General features: G+C 53.7%; 1 protein-coding gene across 2 annotated transcripts in view; it reads right to left on the minus strand.

Moving 5' to 3' along the window:
- Positions 1 to 789: 789 nt before the first annotated feature.
- The window catches only part of LASP1 (LIM and SH3 protein 1), a 37,832-nt gene continuing 15,846 nt past the window's right edge, over positions 790 to 22,775 (minus strand). Inside the window, exons 3-7 of one of the 2 annotated variants that reach the window (XM_004764685.3) lie at positions 22,042 to 22,126; positions 14,890 to 14,997; positions 6,080 to 6,206; positions 5,558 to 5,661; positions 790 to 3,664 (exon numbers count right to left, since the gene is read on the minus strand). In XM_004764685.3, coding sequence (XP_004764742.1) covers positions 3,491 to 3,664; positions 5,558 to 5,661; positions 6,080 to 6,206; positions 14,890 to 14,997; positions 22,042 to 22,126 — 598 coding nt within the window. In that variant the 3' untranslated portion in view covers positions 790 to 3,490. The remainder of the gene's footprint in view (positions 3,665 to 5,557; positions 5,662 to 6,079; positions 6,207 to 14,889; positions 14,998 to 22,041; positions 22,127 to 22,775) is intronic. The other variant, XM_013062524.2, reaches the window with a different exon arrangement.

A 22,775-nucleotide genomic window follows, 5' to 3' on the forward strand; every position in this document is an offset into this window, starting at 1 on the left:
ACAGAGTGGCGGGGGAGTGGGTGGGGACAAAGATGTGAGGTGCGGAGAGCAGGGGCGCAAGGCCCACTGTGGCAAGGCAGAATGGAGTGAGGCTGCGGGTCCTGAGACCTTGGGCCCAGCAACATGCTATACAACTTGTGCCAAATCACAGCCCCCCTGGGCTTCAGAACCCCATCCGTCGGTACCCAGCTGATGAATACTGCTTTGGGCTGGTAAGATGGCTTCATCTAGTCTTATCCCACCCAGATGGTCCCTCCATCATTTCCATCCTCACACAGCACCAAGCTCTTTCCAGATGCTGGGCAGTGGCAGAGGGCACAGTGCCCCGGGGCTGAGCTGCTGCATTAGGGCAACAAAGATTTGTTGAGCAGCAATGGGTCTGGCCCAGGACAGACCCTGGGGCTTTAGAGGAATTAGATCCATCCCCTGCCCCAGGAAGGCACTGGCTCGTGCAGAGACAGGTGCGTAACTCAGGAGGTCAGACAGGAAGAGGGAAATAACAGCTCAGGGATGTTTTGGGAGTGTCACCAAGCTGGGCAGAGAGATACAGCCAGGAGCCAACTGGCTGGAAAATTCTGCACGAGAAGCAGGTGCCAAGTCCCCATCCCAGAACCGACTGCCGCGCCAGGCTGACAGCTTTCAAACCAGTCATCCCCTCCCTGAAGGGCATCAGGATTCTCAGGAGGGTGCCAGGCTAAGGCCCTGAACACTTGGCACACGTGCACATGCACACACACACCTGCACGTGCACACACAGCAACACTTCAGAGCCAGAGAGAAAACCAAGTCCACAGGTAAAAATTATACTTTTATTATTTGAGTCACCAGGAGAAAGATTCACTTGTTGTGGTCCAAGTCAAATGTTGAGAATCGTTAATAGGCCAGAAAGAGTTGATCCCAAGCACAAGCCCACGAGGGAGGGGACCAGAACAGACCAAGAAAAGACAACCACCCCATATAAAAAGATGAACGGACGGCTTCACACACATACACACACATACATACAAACACACACACACACGGATGAAATGTTTGGACAGAGGCAAATTTCACATGGTCATTTGTTTCTTTTTAAATACAGGCTTGTGGGGTGGTATTTTTTTTTTTCCAGCTATTTAAAAAAAAAAAAAAAGGCCCAAAAGTGCATATGTGAGAGGATAAAGGCAGAAATGAAGCAATAAAGTCGTTTTCCCTGGAGGGACATGAGGAAGAAAATAGGAAGCAGTATGACAGAATTCACTTTTCTCACCAATGGACTTCCTGCATTTTCTTATTGGTCCACTACAGTTATATTCACATTCTAGCTTTGATGCATCTTCTTTCCTGGGATTAGGTTGGCCAAAGACCTTTGGAAACTGTACGAGAAGGCCAGGGACTTGACCCAGCCACCGGCTCTGTGCTATAGTAGGGGTGGATGGTTCTGGAAAGGAGCAAGGATGCCTTAGCAGCCCCTGGTCCCTCAGCACCAGTATGACAGTCCTTCTCTCTGGGGGTGTGTAAGAAAAGGTCCCCTATTTTTAGGGCGGGGGGAGCAGGGGGGCTGGCAGCGAGATTCCAGGGGCTGGCCTGCCTTGTTGTGGAAGGAAAACGAAGCAAAGGGAGAACAGGCTGCTTCTTGCTCCTCTAGGCTTTCCTCCCCTCTCTCCCTGCACAGGTCCTCCAACGACAGGACGCGTCTCCGACCTTGGTCCCCAAATCCAAGCTGTGCTTTGAGATCAAGAGGAAAGGTAATGGGCGGCTCCCTCATCCCCCCAGATCGCCCAACATAGACCCTCCAACTGCCTTCACCTCGGCTGGGGCCACAGAGAGAGAGAGAGACGGGTCAGGCAGGGCTCTCCCCACCCCCAATGGTCATTTCTTCATTGTTCCGATTTGGGGAAGATATTCCAACGTCAACCCCCACGCACTGAGGACCTGACTGCTGAAATTTGCCTGTAGGGTCCCCCCTCCCCTGAAGGAACAAGGAGGCGAAGATGTCAACTGTGGAGCCTGAGGGGAAGACAGGAGGGGGAGACCCAGGATGTGTAGAGAAGAGCCCAGAAGAGATGAATGAAGCCAAGCAAGGGTCATCACAGCTGCCAACGAGCGAGAGAAGGGACTTGGAAATAGCACCATCTTTCCCTTCCTCATCCCGGGGTCTGTGCTTCCAGTTTTGAAGCCCTGGGACCTTCTCCTTTTGCTTCAAGGGGGCCTGAGGTTAGTAAGGGGGAGGGCACGGGGGTAGCGAGGCACCCCCGGTAGGGGTGACAGAGATGGGAGGGGAAGAAGAGGCCTAGAGCCATGGAGCCTGCCCCCACCCTCACCCCAGCAAGCTGCCGGCCCCCGCATCAGCCCGGCCAGCTCCACAACTACCCCCCTCCCTGACCTCTGCCCAGCACCCTGGAAAGGGGGCAGGTGGGCTTCCACCGTTTGGCAATTGAAGGAAAGGAGGAATTTTCATGCCAAAGAAGACACCAGGGACTTCTCCCCCACTGGGGTCCTCCCAGAGACTCCCACAGGCCTGGACCCTGACTGCCGCAGATACAGAAATGCTCCTTCCCCCACAGGCGGAGTCTTGGAGAGGCGCAAAGGCTCTGTGGCTTTGCACAGTTCCAGTCCACTTGGCTTTGGGCCGAGGACGGGCGGCTGCAGGGAGGCCTGAGACATCTTCCCATGGGGAGGAGGGGGTAGGACCCACCTAACCCAGAGCTCAGGGGGGCTGGCTCTCGGTGCAGGAGCCAGCCAGGGCGCCTGGGGACTGAGGGGAGGAGGAAGGCAAAGGGCTCTGGGAGAGAACACCCTGCCCCCCGCCTTCCCGCAGCTGTCCCTGAAAGTAAGAAAGGCGAGCACTTGACCCAAGCCATGCTTCCTAGGGAGCTCCTCGCCCCCGCCCCTGTGCGTGGGCAGGAGAGCGAAATCACAGTGTGAGAAGGAACACATGCAGGGAGGGATGAATGAACCCCGAAGCGGGAACGCTCCCCTCCTCTGTGGTCCTTGAGAGTGGGAGAGGGTGGTGAGGGGCCCCCTCAGAGGGCTGGCAGCCCTGTCTTTGAGAAGCAGAGGCAAAGCCCATCCCAGGGACAGGGGTGGTGGGGTCCCATCTCGGAATGTACGGAGCCCCTCCCCTGGGAGTCCTGGAAAGTTGGGGTGTGTGAGGAGGGCAGGAAGGTCTGGGTGGAGGGGCGGGCAGAAAAGAGAGAAGGCAGAGGCCTGGGAGCCAATGGGTCTGCCATTCCAGACCAGCTCCCCAGGCCTCAGCCTCCCCCAGAGAGGTCCACACCTGTTCCGTCCAGAGAGAACACCAAGAAGTTGGTCAAGGGAAAAACCTGCCAGAGAAGAACCCGCGAAAGTGGCAGAACAAGGCTTCAGTTGGCAAAAGAAGCTGGAGGAGGGTGAGAATAAACAAGCTGTCGCAGATTTAAAAAAACAGACACTGAAGGGTGGACAGGTCCGCCCAGGACAGATGTGATGCAGTGGAATGCACTGAAGACGGGCGGGTTGGGTGGGGGGTTCAGATGGCCTCCACGTAGTTGGCCGGCAGCATCCCCGTGTCGCCAGTGCGCTCCACGGTCCCGTACATCCAGCCATCGTCGATCTGCTGCACGTTCACGATGGTGTCCCCATCCTGGAAGGAGACCTCGTCCTCGTCCGCGGCGCTGTAGTCATACACAGCGCGGTACCGCTTCTGCAAGAGTGGGGATGCGGTCAGCCTGGGGCCCGGCCCTTCTTTCTAACCCCATACGGCCCAGGCCTCTGATCTGTTCATCCACTGTGATCTCAGGGGGAACTTTCCAAACTGCAGACCTGATCATGTGACTCCCCGGCTTTAAGTCCTTCAGCGGTGTTCCACCTCCTTCAGCACCAGATTTTTCTTTTTTTAAAGATTTTATTTTTAAGCAATCTCTACACCTAACGTAGACCCCGAGATCTGGAGTTCTATGCTCTATGGACCCAGCCAGCCAGCACCAAATTGCAAACTTTCTTTCAAGCCACAGAAAATAGCTCCCATCAGCACCGAAGTCTGTATGTGGGGTAAGAGGTTACACCCTGCCCCACAAAGTGACCTTGGTCTCTTATCACCAACTCCGCCTCTGCCTCTATCTCTTGGGCTGAATTGCTGCCAGCTACGCCTGCATCCCGCGACAGCCTCCTCCCTAGTCTCCCTGCTTCCGCCCTCAACATTCTGCTGCCACTTCTCAAGAGCCACCCGTGAGCCTTTAAAAACAGAAATCAAAAACGTCCCTCTGCATAGCTCACCAATCACAAAGGCCTTCCTGTGGCCTACAAGTCCCTGCCTGATCTGACCTTATCTCCTACCTTTTTCCCCTCTAATTGCCTTGGCCTTCCTGCTGGCCCCAGGGCCTTTGCAGTTGCTGCTCTCCTTAAACCACTCACTCTCTCATCTTACTGAGGACTTTGGGGCTCTCCCTCCCAACATCCTGCTTTTTCTTCCCAGCATGTGCCACTATCCGACCTTATATGATTTACCTACTTATTTATTGCCTCCTTATTTGTCTTCCTGACTGAAATATAAGCTCCAAGACAGCAGGAAGGTGGTCTTTTATTCAGTGCCAAATCCCTAGTGTCCAAAACAGGTTTAGCTAGTATTAGAAGGACTGGCTGGTCTATCTGGAATCTTACCCTGCAGGTGACTTCTCAGTCCTGCCCAGCAGCCCCGTGGCATGGACACTCCCTTGTTTATCCCCTTAGGTCCAGGGCATGAGGCTCCAGGAGGACAGGTATCTCAGGGCTATTTTACTTCTCTAAGTAGAGTGTCTCCTACTTCTTCCTCCATGAACTACTTCCAATTCCCAGGAACCCAGCACAGAGGAGCTGAACGCAGCCAGGAGCTCAGGCTGGGGGTTCCAGCAGCCCCCTCAGTGGGACAGGCAGCAGAACTTACAGACCAGGGACTTTAACTCTAAGCACAGTAAGCCTGGTCCTGCCCCAGTTCCTATTTTGCTCATCACTGACTTGGCAGCATCGTTGAGCGCTGGCTCTGCACCTGGTTCAGAGCCGCTGAACCAAGAGGACACGGCCTTGCCCGCACAGAGCTGCAAACCCAGCAGGGGATACAGACACAAGTTAACAAACAGAACATTCTGAGTTGCCAAAAGTGCTCTGAAGAGAACCAGTGGTGGGGAGTGACAGATGTGTCAGGGGAGACCCATGTGACATTGGGGGGTTTAGGAGGACCCTTTGGAGACAGGACTGAGATCTAAAGAATGTGGTCGGGCTTGGGGGTCATCCTCATGGGGAGTGGGGAGCAGGAGGCAGGAAACTGAGCAGGGGAGGTGACTTGTGCAATGTACACCCAGAGCTGGAGCGCTGGGCCCCAACCCCAGCCCAGGGCTCGGTGCATTGACCACATAGGTCTCTATCACCTGCAGAGGGCAAAAGGAGCTGGGGTCAAAGATCTGGGGAAACCAGGCCTCCAGGTTGGGTTTCTAAGGAGAATCTAGGAGCTGTGACCACGAAGGCCTTCTCTGGGCCCATCCACCTTTGGCTTCCCCAGACTTCTGACCCCCATTCCACCTCGCGGCTCCAGGACCTCTCCCACTTGGCCACAGCTACTTACCCCGCCCCCGCCTGGGGCCCTGCATGGTATGGAGACCGGGGCAGCAGGCTCCTTGTAGCCACCATAGGACTGTGCCACTGGCTGCTGCTGGGGCTGCTGGTAAACTGCAAGATGGGAGAGACAAGGCTCAGAAATCCGATCCCTCCCTCGGCCCCCTCCCTTCCCCCAAGAAGCCCCTATCATGCATTTCCACCCCCCACAACCTTACTCAGACACCACTTCTCAAAGGTTCATCTGTCTGCACATGTACATCTGCTGGTGTTGCACACTCTACAACAGGGGCTATACCTCTGCCAACATGCTGGCACCCGGCATGGACCCTGACCCGGGTGCTCATTGCCCCACTGGCAGGCGGCCTGAGGGTGTGTGTGTGTGTGTGTGTGTGTGTATGTCTGTGTGTGCGTGCGTGTGTGTGTGTGTGTGTGTGTGTGTATAGAGAGGAATTCTTGCCAACCTCCTCCCCATCCCAAAGCTGGCCTGGTCTCAGGCCCTCTGCCTAAATAGGGGCACTGGCTTGCTCACCTGGGGCGCTGGCTGGGATGTGGTGGGGCGGCTGCTGCTGCTCCTGGGTGTCTCGGCGCTCAGACTCCATGCCCTCGCCTCCGCTGGGGGCCATGCGGCTCTTCTCAAACTCCTCATGGTATTTTATCTGCAGTGGCAGAGAGCGCTGGGTAAAGGACTCACAGCAAACCAACCAAAGCTCCTTTCCTGTGGCCACTTAAGATCTCCCAGGACAGGAGAGACTCCCCAAGGGCTATAGGCAGACGGGACCAGATTCCTGTGGCTACTTAACCTTGCTGGGCCTCAGTTTCCACCTCTGTAAAATAGGACATTGGAGCCCACCTCTGGTGTTGCCGCAGGACGACAAGAATGTCTGCTCACTGGTACCTGTTGGGTGGCAGGCACTGTGCTGGGTTCTACCTCCCAGGCCCATTTTAGCCTGTCGGCACCTGGGAGAGGGATATACGACAGTCCCTGTCTAACCGACAAGAAGGAAACGAAGGCACTGACAAGCTAAATGAGGGAGGAGAGCAAACCCTGCCCTGTTCTCTGGAGCAGAAGGAACCAGTGACTGTGAACCCCAAGGCCTGATGGGAGCTGTCCCGGCCCAGGGCAGTCCCTTTTGGCCATCCTCTCCCACTTGCTCTGCTCCCTTCTCTTCTACTCAGTGGCATTCGCTTTGCCAGGAGGGCAAGAACTGACACTTGGTCAGGCAGGGCTTACGTTTACTAGACCCAGGCTAAAGGTCTAGAGGTGTGGCCGAGGAGAACAGGGCACAGCATCTGTGGCTCACTGCAGGCCCGGCTGGGAGGCCCAGCTGGGAAGACGGGCAGGGCGGGGGTAACATCTCACCTAGGAGTCTGGGTCCTGATGAGCCCCTCCTTTCTCTGCCCCTTCCCTTCGAGCCAGAGCAGGGACTCACCCCCAAATGGTGAGATGGGCTGAGTGTATTATGGGCTGACCATATTACTTAGGGGAAAGCAGCCAACCCTGGCCAGACTAAATACCGACAGGCTCCCTCAACTCCTGCTCAGAAGGGCACCCAGGAGGGAAGTTTTCAGACCTAAGGCCAGTGCCTTGCTCTAACATTCTGAAGACAAGAGCCAAAGCCGAGTGTCCCCGAGCCCCACTCCCTCGGTGACTCCTGTCCACTGGCTGGAGAGAGGGCGCGGCGACAAGGAGCGAGGCCACCCCTCCTGAGGTCTTGAGGCTCACAAGGCAACTGCCCTTCCGACTTTTGTCCTAGGGGTTAGAAGGGTGAGCTTCCTGTGTTTACTTTCTGTGGAAGAAAAGAGACCTGACCCCGGGAGCCAGTAACCAGGGGAGGGAGAGCACATGCGTAGAAGCAGACAAAGGCCTGCACTGGGGGGACACCTGTCCCTAATGCTGGGGGCCCAGCTTCCCTGCATGGCAGCCGCCTTCTCTGGGTGTGAAGGGGTGACAGAGAGCCCTGGGGGAGAGGGTACGTCCGTCCCAATTCCTCTGCCATACTCAGAAGCCAACACCTAGAGCTATTCCCAGTCAGTGTCCTACAGACTCGGTCCCTCAGCACAAGAGTGGTGCCCCTCCCACGCCTCATCCCTGGAAGGTCATCAGCTTTTTGCTTACTCATGTGACCCTGGGAGACTCCCCACCGCTCTGGGCCTCACTTTCCTGATCTGTAAACTGTACCAGCTGTTCCCAGGAGGTCCTGAGGCTCCAGACCAGGTCCAGCAACCAAACGAGACTCCAGAGCTAAAAGCAAGTAGGGACATGCGTGCAGTTCCATGAGCGGCTGCTAAAATCGCTCTTGGTGCTTAGAAAACCACTACCCAGGATAAATATTTCTAAATGAGGGCCAGCTGCCCCAGGTGGATGGAGTCGTGGCAGCCTGAAAATAGCAGAAGCCTGCCCACCACCACCGATGTACACACCACCTGTTAGTGTGAATACCAAGAACCTTCCCATTTGCTCAGCGACTCACGCAGAGTGCTTGAAGGCTCTTTCCACCATCATCTCCCCTGGCCCTGGTGATAATCCCCGCTTCACACTGGGCAGGTACACTTTCGTTCCCACTTTACAGAAGATGGACATGAGCTCAGAATTTCAATGAGTTCCCAAGACAGAGCTTTCACTACTCAGGAAGGGCCGAGACTGGTGACACAGGGACAGAGTCACAGGGGACAGGCCCGCACCCAGGGGCAGGTGCGGAGCTGGGGGGCCACGTGCCCAAGGCCACCCCTCACCCCACTTCACAGCTTCGGTTTGGGCATAAATGTGAGTGGTGCACCTCTCACTTGAGTGGGGGTGATGACCCCAAGGTCACCCTAACTTTGAGGGGAGACGAGGCAGCGTGGCAGGGAAAGTGGGGTGCAGCTCCTCTGCCTGGGCCCACTGGGAGAAGACGCCACCACTCTCCACAACCTCTCCCTCCCTTCCCCAGCAAATGAGAAAACTGTGTGCTGTCTTTGCCGGCCTACCGAATGGCATGAGAAGCCAAAAGGCACGCTGAAGGGAGTTAGCCTATCCGAAAGGGAAAGAACATTTTCCAGACTCCAAGCATCTGGCTCGTCCCTGTTCCACATCAGCAGAATTTAATCTTCCAAGAGCCCTGAATGGGGGTCACCATAAACCCAGAGATGTCACCTAGGGCCTCAGCTTAAGAACTGTCACAGGCAACAGGGTGGCTCAGTCAGTTAAGCATCCCACTCTTGGTTTTGGGTCAGGTCATGACCTCATGGGTCACTGGATCAAGCCCCGTGTCGGGCTTTGCGCTCAGCATGGAATCTGCTTAAAAGCTTCTCTCCCTCTGCCCTTCCCCCCAACTCTCTCTCTCGATCGGTCTCTCTCAAATAAGTAAATCTTTTAAAAAATAAGGAACTATCATGGGCCCCCAAGCACTCTGTTCTATGCCCAGAAGATCCAAGTGCACGTGGGTTGAGAGGCTAGGACTCGGGGGTGACCAGTGGAGGGTCCATTCCATGGCTAAATACAGAACCCCATTTTCTCTGCTAGCCCACAATCTGTTTTCTGAACCCCTGCTCCTGATTGTGGTAGAAAACGGAGGTCTGACACCACACCGCACTCTCACATGACTCTACATCACAGGCCACAAGGGAACACAGACTCTGGATGGAATCATCAACTCACCAACCAGAGTCTATTTTTTTTTAATAATTTTTTTTTTTAATGTCTCCCACTCTCTGATTGTGTGTCCTTACATGGATTACTCATTTCCTTTTCTCAGCCAGCCCTACGACTGTGCATCACTATCACCCCCCCCCCCAGTTTTCTAGATGGGGAAACCACGTAACAGGTGGAGTTAGCAGAATCCAGCTCTCACATCGCATCCTTACTTCTCAACTACCATGCAATACTGCTCCCTACTACAGACTAACAGTATTTTGTTTTTAAAACAAATGTGAATCTGTGTTCACCTTCATTAGTCATCAGAGAAATCACTGCAGGTTAAAACCACAGTAAGATGCCACTACACACAATCAAAATGGCTAAAGTGAGCAAGTCTAAGTGAGGAGGCAAAGCAATGGGAACTCATCACTGCTGGCTGGAGGGAAAATCAGTACCCACTTGAAAAACAGATCGGCATTATCTGATAAAGTGAAGGATCATAAACTCTAAGACCCAGCAATTCCACTCCACAGGAACCCCAAGAAATATGTATGCGGATGTCCAGAGCATGTGGAAGCAATCTCAAATCCTACACCAGTATCAATAAAATGTATTAAGCTTTAAATGGAATATTATATAGCAAAGAAAAAGAATGGCACGTTAGCTACATGCAAGTATGTCCATGAATTTTTTTTTTTTTAAAGATTTTATTTATTTATTTGACGAGAGAAATCACAAGTAGATGGAGAGGCAGGCAGAGAGAGAGAGAGAGGGAAGCAGGCTCCCTGCTGAGCAGAGAGCCCGATGCGGGACTCGATCCCAGGACCCTGAGATCATGACCTGAGCCGAAGGCAGCGACTTAATCCACTGAGCCACCCAGGCGCCCATGTCCATGAATTTTTAAGCATAATGTTGACCAAAGGAAGGAAGACACAAAAAGAATACCTAGTATATGTTCAGAAACAGGAAAAACAAAACTATAGCATTTAGTAATACACAGTAACATATTAAAATTAGAAAAAAGAGGGGCGCCTGGGTGGTTCAGTCTGTTAAGCTGAGTGTCTGCCTTCAGCTCAGGTCATGATCCCAGGGTCCTGGGGATCGAGCTCTACATCGGGCTCCCTGCTCTGCAAGGAGCCTGCTTCTCCCTCTCCTTTCTGCCTGCCGCTCCCCCTGCTTGTGCTCTGTCAAATAAGTAAAATCTTAAGAATAAAATAAAATTTAACTAGAAAAAATAAATCACAGCAACACTCTCAAAAATTATACTCCCGTTGTTCCACAAGCCTGTGTCCAGGTCATCTGACCCTGGGCATGGAATTTCTGTTTGATGTTACTACTTAACTACTGACTAGGCCCAGCCCTTAAAGAGTGAAGCCAACTTAACCAGAATATGCGCTGCTCATTATTTTTCTTTTTTTTTTTTTAAGGATTTTATTTATTTGACAGAGATCACAAGTAGGCAGAGAGGCAGGCAGAGAGAGAGGAAGGGAAACAGGCTCCCCGCTGAGCAGAGAGCCCAATGTGGTGCTTGATCCCAGGACCCTTGGATCATGACTAGAGCCGAAGTCAGAGGTTTTAACCCACTGAGCCACCCAGGCGCCCTGCTCATTATTTTTCACTGATATAAACGCAAAGCATTTCTTCCTATGGCAAAGATATTCCTGAAGTTTATGGTTTTATGGTCCTGTAGAACATTACCGAGTTCTGCAGATAACAGTAGAGTACTAACCAGTTCCAGTCTCATTGTATCCAGCACTTTCTTTCACTGACTAGGCAGCACATCTGCCTGTCCTAACCTCCAGCATAATTAGTTAAGTGAAATATAAGAGAGGTGCTCACTGTATGAGAGCTAGGTTTTTAGCACTTTAAAAACTCTATTCTGGGGCACCTGGGTGGCTCTGTGGGTTAAACCTCTACCTCTGGCTCAAGTCATGACCTCAGGGTCCTGGGACCTGTGGGTAGGGAGCCTGGTTCCCCCTTTATCTCTACCTACTTGTGATCTCTCTCTCTCTCTCTGTGTCAAATAAATAAAATCTTAAAAGAAAAAAAAAAAACACAAAACTCTATTCTAAGAGGAGTTCAGGTTGTGGCGGGCGGGGGGAGTTCAGGAATGTTTCTTGACTTGCACAGTGAGCACAGGTGTTCCCTCAGTGTTACTGGGTGTTACGTTTCACAGAAAAAGACCCAGGGTTGTATACAGAAAATCAATATATAAGAAGATACGGAGATAAACAAAACCAGAACTCCCCCACTGTTTAGCAGGGGCTCAGCCGTGAAAATTTCCCAGTGCATTAGAGCCACTGGCGTTTGGGACCAAAGGTCCTTCCAGAAGGATACGCTGCATCCCAGAGCACACAGCCCTGACCTCCCAACCCTTCCCATGCCTTTAACCAAGACACAGTTCCCCCAAAAGTACAACTTACTGGACCCCGCCTCAAAAGCTTTCACACATTCTCAGTACCAGACAATGGCCCAACTTTTCAACCAAACTTTATCCCCTACCTCTTCCTGAGCCACAGTGAGGAAAGTGGACAGGTCTGCCTTTACAGAGATGGTAACTGTACTGACCACACTGATCTGACAGATGACAGACCGCACACATCCAAGGCCTTTAACCATTATTCCTCTGGGGATGCAATCTCATCCCTTCACAAGATGGTCTGACCTCTCCGGGAGCAGCTGGAGGTCACCGGGTGCTAACCTGGGAAGTGAGTGACCAGCTACACAGAGGACATTGTTTTGGATACTAAGCAAAAGGTGTGGCTCTCTTCTAAACACTATCTTTACGCCCAACTCTTCTGGAGGTTGGGACAACCTCACAATGGCTCTCAGCATGGTTTCGAGCTCCCTGAGAGTTCGGGGATGTGGCCAGGCCTGGCAATCCCTGACTTAAGGCTTGAGAAAGCACTTTTTTTTTTTTTTTTAAAGATTTTATTTATTTATTTGCCAGGGAGAGACACAGGCGAGAGAGGGAACATAAGCAGGGGAAGTAAGAGAGGGAGAAGCAGGCTTCCCATGGAGCAGGGAGCCTGATGTGGGGCTCGATCCCAGGACTCTGGGATCATGACCTGAGCCAAAGGCAGTCGCTCAATGACCAAGCTACCCAGGCACCCTGAGAAAGCTTTTTCAAGCTTTTTAAGGAACAGCTCTTAAACTTCACTGAGCATCCCCAGAATGCAGCTTCTCCCCAGAACGTTGCTTAAAATGCTGGTTCCTTAACTGCGGCTCAGGTCATGATCTCAGAGTCATGGGATGGAGCCGCGTCGGGCTCCCCACTCAGCCAGGAGTCTGCTTGGGATTCTCTCCCTCTCCCTCTGCCCCTCCCCCTGCACTCTCTCTCAAATAAATAAATCTTAAAATAATAATAATGAAACAAAATAAAATGCTGGTTCCTGGGTCGGGCTCCCAGAGACGCTGAGTTAGGCAGCCTATGAGGAGCCGGCCTATGGGCCTGCATTGTCAATAAACCTTTCCACATCGGGACATCTGGGTGGTTTAGCTGGTTAAGTGCCTGACTCTTGGTCTGGGCTCAGGTCATGATCTCAAGGTTGTGAGATTGAGCCCCACATCGGGCTCTGTGCTCAGTCCAGGACTCTGCCACAGATTCTCTCTCTCTGCTCCTCTTCCCCTGTGTGTGCACTCTCTCTCTCTCTAATAAATAAATAAAATCTTTAAAACAAAACAAGACCAAAAAAACCTCTCCCATGTGATTTTAGTACAGTCATTTACTGAGGCCACATCTGACAGACTAACTGGGTTCACTAAAACTGAGAGCCCTCCAGCTTTGTGGTCACACCTCAGACATCCCAGCTAAAGCTGCAAAAAGCAGAACCCCGTCAGGTTCAAGCCACCTCCCCCACCTCCGAGCAGAGGGCAATCAGCTAATGGCAGCCCTGTGGTTAATGATAAGATGGTTATCACCTTAGGTGTAGATGTCTTGGCCACAGTGAGTTCAGTTACCAGAGCTCCTCACATGTTAACACCTCCAATAACTGGGTATGGAATATTCTGGAAGCCTTCCAGTAAGGGAGGCAGGGATGACTGGGCTCGCTTGTCTTCTGCCTCTAAAAGCCACAGGCTGGAAGAAATGAGTAAATGTGCCGGGGAACTGGGGTTGTAGATGAGAGCATGTGTCCTTGCAATGGAAACACCACAGAGGCCTGGAGAGTCAAGACTCCAGCTTTGCGAGCCATTCCACGTTTTCCCCACTGCCCAAGGCTTTCCCCCTCCCTCCCACTTGTCATGTGGAGAGCTGGAAGACAGACCTTTAACCCTCTTTACCCTTCAAAGAGTCTGGGCAGCATCCTTGGGGAAACTCTAGGGTACGAGGCCAGACCCTGGCTTATAAAGCAACTGAAACAGGTTTTACTAGAGAGAGAGAGAGAGAGAGAGTGTGTGTGTCTGGGTGGTGGGGGGGTGAATTTGAGCTCTTCTAGCCCAAGGGAAGCTCTCCATTTCCTCAAGCCACAAATTTCAAACCGTAGGTCAACGGCCTTGTTGCAAAACCCACTTAGTTACTCATTTAGTTAAGTCTGCAGCAAGCATCTTTACAAGATAAAATAGAACAGAAAATATCTGAATCCTCTCCAAGGACTCTTCAAGGAAAGCTCTGAGTCGGTTTTCTCTCTAAATAAATAAGCAAGCCTGTTTGGTGGGTCATCATGTGAAATGTATGTTGTATCGTAGGTTGCAAAGTCTAAAAGCCACTGACTTGGACCTGACTGGTTCTCCTGGCCCTAAGCCCCTGCCCTGGAACCCATGCGAGCCACTGCAGAGTCACTCTAAGCACAGTGCCACCAAGGAGGCTGGGAGGGGGGGGCGGGGAGATGGGTGCCCCAGGGGAGCCTGCCTGAATCCCAGACCCTCCACCCCAAGTGACCTCGGGCAACCTGCCGACTCCTTTCTGTTCTAGTCATAAAGACAACCGTTTGCCCAGGCCTTCATTTGTAGGACCGCCGCCACCACCCCCCCCGCCCGCCCCAACGAGACTGGCTGGGCACACACTGCTATTCTGTGCCCTGGGACCCTGGGCCATGGGGCCCCGCAGCCCAGGTTCATAGCATGTGCCCCAACCCCCCCACCCCCGCCCCAGGCAGCTTCCCTGCAAACTCAGATACACAGACTGCAGGTCTGTGGCTCTGCAAGGCAGGATACCAATGCCTATTCCCCGGCCACAGGTGCCACGGCCCCGAGAGATCGACCACCCACGCTCTATACCCAGTGCCGCCACCTCCAGACACGCCGACCATCTCTAGCCCGGGGGACCGGCCAGCCAACAAAGCCAGCTGGGGTTTTTACACAGGAAGGAAGAGCAAGCCGAGGTGGGGGTGGAGGCCGAGGGAGGGAGGAAATACTGCAGTATCAGCACCCAGAGACAGACGAAAGGGGGGCCGGCCCCTCCCCACCTAGCCAGCCACCCAGTTATGACCTTTGTGCTCTGACAAACAGTCTGTCTGGACCCTGACGCCCACCATAGCCGCGGTGGGGGGGCACTTTAGAGAGGGTGGGGAGAGCTTCAGCACACAGGCCCTCCCTGTACAAAAGCTGAGTGCTTTTCCAGTAGAAGTGCCATGTGGGCCCAGGGTGGGATGGGGGAATATGGGGGTGCACAGAAAAAAGGCAAGTGGGAAGCCTAGACCCTTCCTTCCTTCGTGACAGCTGTCACCCAGGTGGGCCGGGGGACGCGAGGCAGTGGGGGTCCCACAGCAGGCAAGGGAGCATACGTTACTGATCTGGTCCTGGGTTTTCTTGATTCTCTGGAGCTCGGGCGTGTCCGCCACCACGCTGAACCCTTTGCCCTTGTTCTTCTCGAACTCCTCCTTGTAGCGCACCTGGAGGACCAAGTTGGGGAGAAAAATTAGCGTCAAGACAGGGGCAGCAGAGGACTCCTGCCCACGGCCACCTCTGACGGAACAACCAGCCAGGATGGAGACCCTGACCAGAAATTCCCTGCAGTGACGTTCACCGCCCCCGCACCCCGAAGTCAAAGCAGGAGGCTTAGCCAAAAAGTGTTTGACTACTAACAATAACCCATGGAAATGTATTCAGTGCCTTCTGAGTGCCAAGTGCTTTACATGAATTATCACAAGTAAGTCTGCAAGCTCCGTTTTGCAGATAAAGAAACTAAGCCGGAGAGAGGCAAAACCCCCTGCCAAGGTCATACAGCTTGGAAATCAAGTCCAGAATCACCAGGGTGCAAACTCTTGGCTGCCTGACTCCTGACCTCTCCCCGCTAACCTATCTTATGTGAAAGCTATAGGAAGAAGGTACTTTCCAGAGCTCCAAAGGCTGCCCCAGCCCTCACCCTAGCCAGAATATGGCCCGACCCACCAAGAACCCGGAGAAGTCTTGGAAGCGCCCAGCTGAGCAAAGGCTGTGCCAAGTGACAAAGCCGGCACCCGGAAGGGAGGGCGGAGAGACAGCCACTCGGAAGGACTCCATCAATGAGCCTTTGACGGGCCCGGCGGCTTCCTGGAGCCTGCCCGGCCTGCTTCTAAGGTCAATGCCACATGAGTAGATGACATCGGTGGGGGCAGAGACAGGACTTCGGAACAGGGTTCCAAGCTCTGGGAAAGAACCCTACCCTCCAACACTGCCTTCCTCTCCTGAGAAATTCATGGAAACTCAAGTACCAGAGGGACTCGAGTCAGACCTAAGAAAGGACTTCCCGAACGCTAATGGAATTGAAATATGAAAAATATCTCATTCTCCCCAGGGGGTTTTAAAGAATGGAATGGAGGCTAGAAACACCCATGGGACACAGAACAGTTCCTTGGTTTCCAGAGACTTCACTGTCCGCTCCTGAGCCACCAGCTGTTCCAGCCCCACCAGCTGCCTGGATTGCCTCCGGGTGTGTGTGTGTGTGTGTGTGTGTGTGTGTGTGTGTGCGCGCGCGCGCACTGTCCTAGAAGCAGGTCAGCCCAGGACACGAAGCCTAGGGCCTCGGGAGTTTCCAGGATAGGATGCCCAGGCAGCTCGCAGGCGTGGAGTCAGGAGTCACCTGCCCACACCGCTGAGCTGCACCCTGACCCAACCCAGGACAACACTCTCGGGTTCATCCGGCCACACCCACGAGTTCCTCGGCACACCGCCCAGGGGTCAGAGGTCCTTGTTCATCCTCTGGAGCCCAGCTTATCCACCCAAGGTGTTCTCGATCCTACAAGGTCTCAGAAGCGCCCCTGTTTATTTATTTATTTTAAACAAGCCCCTTCATTCTAATCCAGACTGCAAGTTAACACAGTAATACATGGACTGACCCACCCCCAAGGGCCCAGAACTGCCCCCAGCATCAACTCTTCCAGAAAGCCCTGGAACAGCGTGGTGACCTTTAGTGCTGAGGGCAGGGAGACTCTTTGGGAAAGGAGCATCAGGGAGAAGGTGGCACTGGAGTCAGAAAAATACAGCTCCTGATGCACAAGCCCCAAATCCAAGGCCTCTGGCCTCGGTTTCCCCATCCATAAAAGAGCTGTAAGAGGAATCAGTTAAAATATGGGGAGGAGGCTTCCCATGCCAAGCATGGGCAAACAGCTAGAGGGAGTTGGTCCTAATCGGTGCTCAGTCTCGCACTTGCCAGGCGGTCTTGGGCAAATGACTTCACCTTTCGAGCCTCCATTTGCAATCTGTAAAATGGGGATAGCACCACCCATTCCAGTCAGTGGCGCCAACTACAGACAGTGGCTTGAACACAGTCAATGAGTCCTGGAGCATCCTGAAGCAAGGCCGGGCTCCACATCTGCTGCTGAGGGCAAGTGTGGAAGTGCTTTGTCAACATTCAAGTGCTGACCACGTGCCAGACCCCCACTCCTTCCTCCACTTCCTGGCCCTGTAAGGGTCAGGTCCCTAATCCAGGGGAATAATTGCCATGGCGACACTACAATGATGTCAGCTAGTTCCCAGGCTCAGGAACTGCCTCTCCCTCCCTGCTGGGGAAGGAGAATGTGTTTCACTCCTGGCACAGGCCACCAGATAGGGCGGAGCTGGGGTGGAAGCGGGATGCAGAAGGGCTGAAGGGAGGTCAGCCCCTCAGGGCTGTGTGTCACTAGGCAAATCCGTCCCCCTCTCTGGACTGAGCTGGGGGGGGGACGACTGTCCAGCTGATCTCTAAACACCTACCCAGCTCTGGAGTTTGTGATCATGTTTAAGTACCTGCAGATCTCAACTATGAAGATCAAGGTGAGGAAGATTCTCTGTGAGGCCTTTTGGGGCTGGAGTGGGTGGCAAAAGTGAAAGGTAGACAGCCAGGGAGTGTAGGGGAGGCCCCTGCCCAGAGCCCCTCTCTCAGGGTTCTCTGGTCTCCCAAGCAGGAGTGTTTGCCTTCACCTGGGATGGCTCAGCAGGATGTGGTGGGGGCTGGTCTCTCAGGGAGGAAACCTGCCTAAGGTCATTCAACCCAGTTGTGGGTAGGGACAGGGGGCAACTCTGCTCTGGGGACAGATGACTCTATGTCTGGGAGCTGCCTGGGCCGCCCATTCTGGAAATTCCCCACGCAGGGCCAGGTCTGAGGCCGAGGCTCCTCCCACCCACCAAACAGGGCCCTGGAGGCTCCACTTTCTCTACACGTGTTTATTAATAACTCCCTGGGTCTATCTTGTACATTATTTATCCCAGCAAAGTAGGTACAAGTAAGTGTTTGTGGCATGCATGATGGGGGACTTGAATAGACACAAAATATCAAACAGACAGCACAATTTAGAAAGTCACTGTTTTGCTGACCCAACATAAGAGCAAAGATCATGACTTGAACAAAAAATTTTTTCTCCTAAATAAACCAGTATAGGGGCGCCTGGGTGGCTCAGTGGGTTAAGCCGCTGCCTTCGGCTCAGGTCATGATCTCGGGGTCCTGGGATCGAGTCCCACATCGGGCTCTCTGCTCAGCGGGGAGCCTGCTTCCCTCTCTCTCTCTCTCTGCCTGCCTCTCCGTCTACTTGTGATTTCTCTCTGTCAAATAAATAAATAAAATCTTTAAAAAAAAATAAAAATAAAAATAAATAAACCAGTATAAAACAAAACAAAACCAGAAAATTTGGGTGGGGGGGGATACAGTGCCATTTCTTTTTTGGGAAAAAAAGAAAATACAGTGCTTACTGTGTGTCTACTATATGCCAGGCCCACATACTGTGTAACTTACCTCCTTCTAACAGAAAAGAAACCAGCTTGAAAATTAAGACACAGATGGGGAGGAGAGCGAATGAAGAAGATCAGTTGGAAGCAATCATCAAAAGGTCAGTGTCTACTCCCCAGCTTCACTGAGCCCAGGCTCTACTTCCTCCCCTTTCTAAGATAATAGTTAACTAGTGAACACTGATTGAGTACTGACTCTAGCCAGGAACTGCTCTAAATGCTTACTCCACACTAAAATCCTCTATATCCTAATGATGTTATAGGTCCTTCATAACATCTGCTATATCCTCACAACAACTTTTGGAAAAAGGTAACCCCCATTTTACAGATGAAGGCACTGAGGCTCAGGAAGGTGAAACAGTGTCCCCCCCCAAGGTCACACAGCTAGGGTGGCGGACCCAGGATCTGACCTTTAGCAGGCTCAGGTCAGAGTAACACCAAGTATGCTGGACAGACCACACTGTCCAATGCCTGGGACTGTACAGCACCACAGGGGGGACGATGGGGGCAAGAAAACAAGAAAGAGAGATTTATTCTCCCTGAATTTCTGCCTGGGTTCTGGGGGCCACATGGATGTTGCCTCTACTCAGCTGGGAGCTGGGGGAGGGAGAGCTGCCTTGGGGAGGGGATGCAGCTGGGGCCCCAGCCTACGCTTCCCTGCCTCAGCCAGGCCTGGGCAGGACCACCCACAGGGTCATTTCTGGTCAGTTCTGTGGTTACCTCCCCCACAGGGGAGGCTCCAGGTGTCCTAGACACCCAAAGTACCACTTTGGGAACCAATCTAGATACAGGAAAACAAATAAAGTTGAACTAGCACTGGCAGCTTCCAGAGACTGAGGAGGGCTGGGACACACGCATACAGGTCAGGAAGGGGCCCTGGAAAGAGCCCAAGTGACACCCTGGTGGGGTGGGGCACGGTAGGCAGAGGAGGCTCCCACTTCCCTTCCCGCCAGCCACAAGCTGCTCTAGCCAGCCCTGCCCCCACAGGAGCCACAGGAACTAGAACCTGTCACCACCCCCGGACAGGCCCACTCAGCTCTTCCAAACCTCAGTGCCATCAGCACAGCCCCCAACCACTAGGCAACTGGGGTTCGCTGTCTCCATTTTACCAGGGAGTTCTGAAAAAAGCTAGGAGAGGAAAGCAGCCAGGCTCAGACCACAGACCCACGCTTGCAAAGAAGACAGGGCCCCCGCCTCTATCCTTGCTGCCTACCCCAGCTTCCAGGCCCAGGAGCCCAATGCAGGTTAGAGGCCAACGCAGGTTAGAGCCGTGTCCTCAGTGCAGAGCCCTGACTCCCTAACGCCCCCACCCCTCTGCTCAGAGCAGAAGCAAGGTGAGCCCCAGCTTCCTGCCTGCCCCTCTCAAATCTGGCTCTAAGTCTCACAAAGTAAGTCCAAAAGGCTCATGAGAATCACCAGGGCAGTCAAAATGCAGATTCCTGGGCACTGCCCAAAATTGCCAACCAGAGACAGGGGCCTGGAGGCCCAGGAAGCAAGCAGAAGTCCAGACCCCGGGGAGCAGCGAGCAGAGGTGGGGCAGAGAGGGCCTGAGGAGCACAGGGGAGCCTGAGCTCCTGCTGCTTCCTCCTACATACCCCGCCCCTCAGGGATCTGGTTCCAGGGCCAGAAAAGGGCTACAGCCGTGCCTTTGTGGGACTGACAAAAGCTAAGGGAATTAACAGGGTTTGAATTTCTCCTCTTGAGAGTAGGGGTGTGTGTGTGTGTGTGTGTGTGTGTGCGCGCGCGCCTCTGCCTGAGTGTGTGCACACACTCTCACACACCTCTGGGAGCTGCACCTTTCCAAACACCTGACAGCCCCTCCCACATCTCTTCTTCCAGGTTCCCCTGTTGGGGCCCCCACCACTTGGGGGTCTGACTGCCCCTCTCAAGCTGTGGAGTGAGTCCAGGTTACCCTAGATGCTGTGGCCTGCACACTCCCCAAAGCCCCCTCCACCTCTGGCCCCAGGGGGTCCCTCTCCAGGATGAGGGGGCGCCTCTCCAGGATGAGGGAGTCCCGGGTGGTCGTCAGCAGCCAGCTAGAGTCTGGCCAAAATCTTCCCTGTGCAGACCCGGTCCAGGCCCCAGGGCTGCCTCAGCCCCTCTTCCTGCCAGCTGGACCACCCGTGCCCTTCTCTGCAGGCAAGGTCTGGTGTCCATACCAGCTCCCCGCCAACTGTGGGTTTCACGCCCGGCAGGGTCAGCATCCGGGCTGGCAGCTGCAAGCTGCCGCCTAGGGAAAAACCAGCTTCCCCTACTTGCTCCCAGCTATTGTGGGACACGCACGAGGCTTACGCCTCACACCTCACCGGGACTGTACATGGTCAATATCACTGTACTTGGGAGTGGAAAAACCAGAGTCCGGATCCTGAAACTTCACTCACTGTGCGTGTCAACAGGCAAAGCCTGCATTCCCCCATCTGATGGTTACCCAGAGTGGGGTCAAGGATAAATGAGGCAAAAAGTAACTATAAGCACTGTACTAAGCTATAATTCTCAGCAGCACCAGGAACTAACGTGTTTATTATCAAGGTAGAGATAAGTTCTCCTGAGGGAGTTGGGTGGAAAACTGGAAAGAACGCAAGTCTCAGGATTCGACAAACCGGCCTTCAAAGTCCGTAGGATCCCTTCCTTCTTCCTTGGAGTGGGGGTGATCCTGCCAAGGTCTCAGGCTCGTGAGAACTAAGGGCACTCAGATGCCCAAGGCATTTGGCACTCAAGACCGGAGCAGTCAACAGTCTTCCCACCCGTGCTGCTACCCCGTATGATCTTAGCAAGTCCTCTCATGTCTCTGGGCTGTTTCCTCATCTGTACCACAGAAACAGCACCTTCCTCCCAGCTGCCAGAGGACACAGGTAAAGCCCTAGAGAGCACAGGGCTGGTTCTCTTTCACAGGACCTCCTGGGACACAGGGACCTAGAGAGGTCCTGTAAACGCCAGAGAGCAGGAAGCCCACTCCAGGGGGATCAGGAGAGATTCTCCCCTGTGGCCCCAGAGGGATCCTCTGCCAGCAACATTTTCCTGGCCCTGGGCACCCTGCCCACTTGGCTAAGTCCCTCAAGGGGTCTTTGTAGAAGCCCCATTCCCTCGAAAGTCCAGGCCAGGTTGGTCCCAGAAGCCCTCCCAGACCTCCAGATAGAATGTCCTGTTCAGGGCTCAGGGCTCTGGATTCTTTGCTTATTCCTCACTGTCCCCTAAATTCAGAGTCTTGCCTGGACAAGAACCCATCTCCCCCCCAACACAGCGGCATGTACCCCACTCCCCACAAAGCACAGGCTCCAAAAATCAGGCCCAAGGAGACAAAGGTAGGACAAGTCCCCAGGGGAGACCCTCTTTGCAGCCTGCCCTCTGAGGGGCTTTGGAGACATGGCCATAAAGGGAGGGCGGACCTCCGATGGCATGAGCCTGGAGAGGTGAGTCCTCTCCTTTGAGGAGGGGTATGAGTGGAAAGGAGGGAGAAGGGAACAGCTTCTTGAAGGAGACGGGCTTCAGAGGCCCCACAAGAAATTTCTGGAGCAGAGAGAGTCAGACACCCATACCTCCCGAACCCACTTCCTCCACTCCTTTGATAAGGTCAGGAAATATGAAGTAACCAGGAGCAGGGGTGGGGGCAGGGAGACATGGCAAATGCCAGGATTTCAGCACCTCGGCCCTGCTGAGTAACCACAGCAGGGAGAAGGAAGCAGCCCTTGCCAAACCCAGGGGTTACAACACCCCACGCTCCCCGCCAGGCCGTAGGGCCTGCCCCGCCCCCTCACCTGACTCTGGAGCTCACTCTGTTGCTTGAGGCGGAGGTTTTCCGGGGTGTCAGCCACCATGGTGAAGGACTGCTTGGGGTAGTGTCTGAGGAACAGAAAGAAAGAGTGAAGGTCACTCTGGGGAAGGGGTAGGAACCTCTGGGCTTCTCACAGGCCTGAGTCTCCTGGAAACTTCCTCTTATCCATGGGCAGCCCCTGCCCTGTTCAGCAACAGGACCACGATGTGTACCAGCCTTGGCTGAGGGGGGGCAAGCATGTCTCAGACTTGGCCGGGGCCGAACCAGGAAAACATATCAGACCTGAGGGGCTGGCTGGCCATGGAGAGCTGTCCTGAGCCAATGGAAGGCCCTGGGGACAGTGTCTGAGGGTTTCAGATGGCCCTTGTTTGGAGAGAATCCATGTCTTAGAATCTAGCATCCAGCAGGGTTGAGAGGCCTGGGCTGCCCAGGACAGCCCCACCAGCCGGCAGCCAGAACAAAGCATCCAGCTAAAGGTAGAAATGGAGACCAACCAAGCAGAGGAAGGGCAGGAGGGATGTGGAGACAGAAGTAAAGGAGAAAGGAAATGAAACAGAACGAGCAAAGGGGAAAAAGAGAGAGACAAGCCAAGAAACAGACTCTTAACTCCAGAGAACAAACTTATGGCTAGCTAACCAGGGGGCAGGTGGTTGGGAGACGGGTGAAAAACATGATGGGGACTAAAGAGTGCCCTTGTGATGAGCACTGGGTGATTAA

The sequence above is a fragment of the Mustela putorius genome, unplaced genomic scaffold, assembly GCF_011764305.1.
Source record: "Mustela putorius furo isolate JIRA1106 unplaced genomic scaffold, ASM1176430v1.1 tig00003962_pilon_pilon_pilon, whole genome shotgun sequence".
Lineage (NCBI taxonomy): Eukaryota > Metazoa > Chordata > Mammalia > Carnivora > Mustelidae > Mustela > Mustela putorius.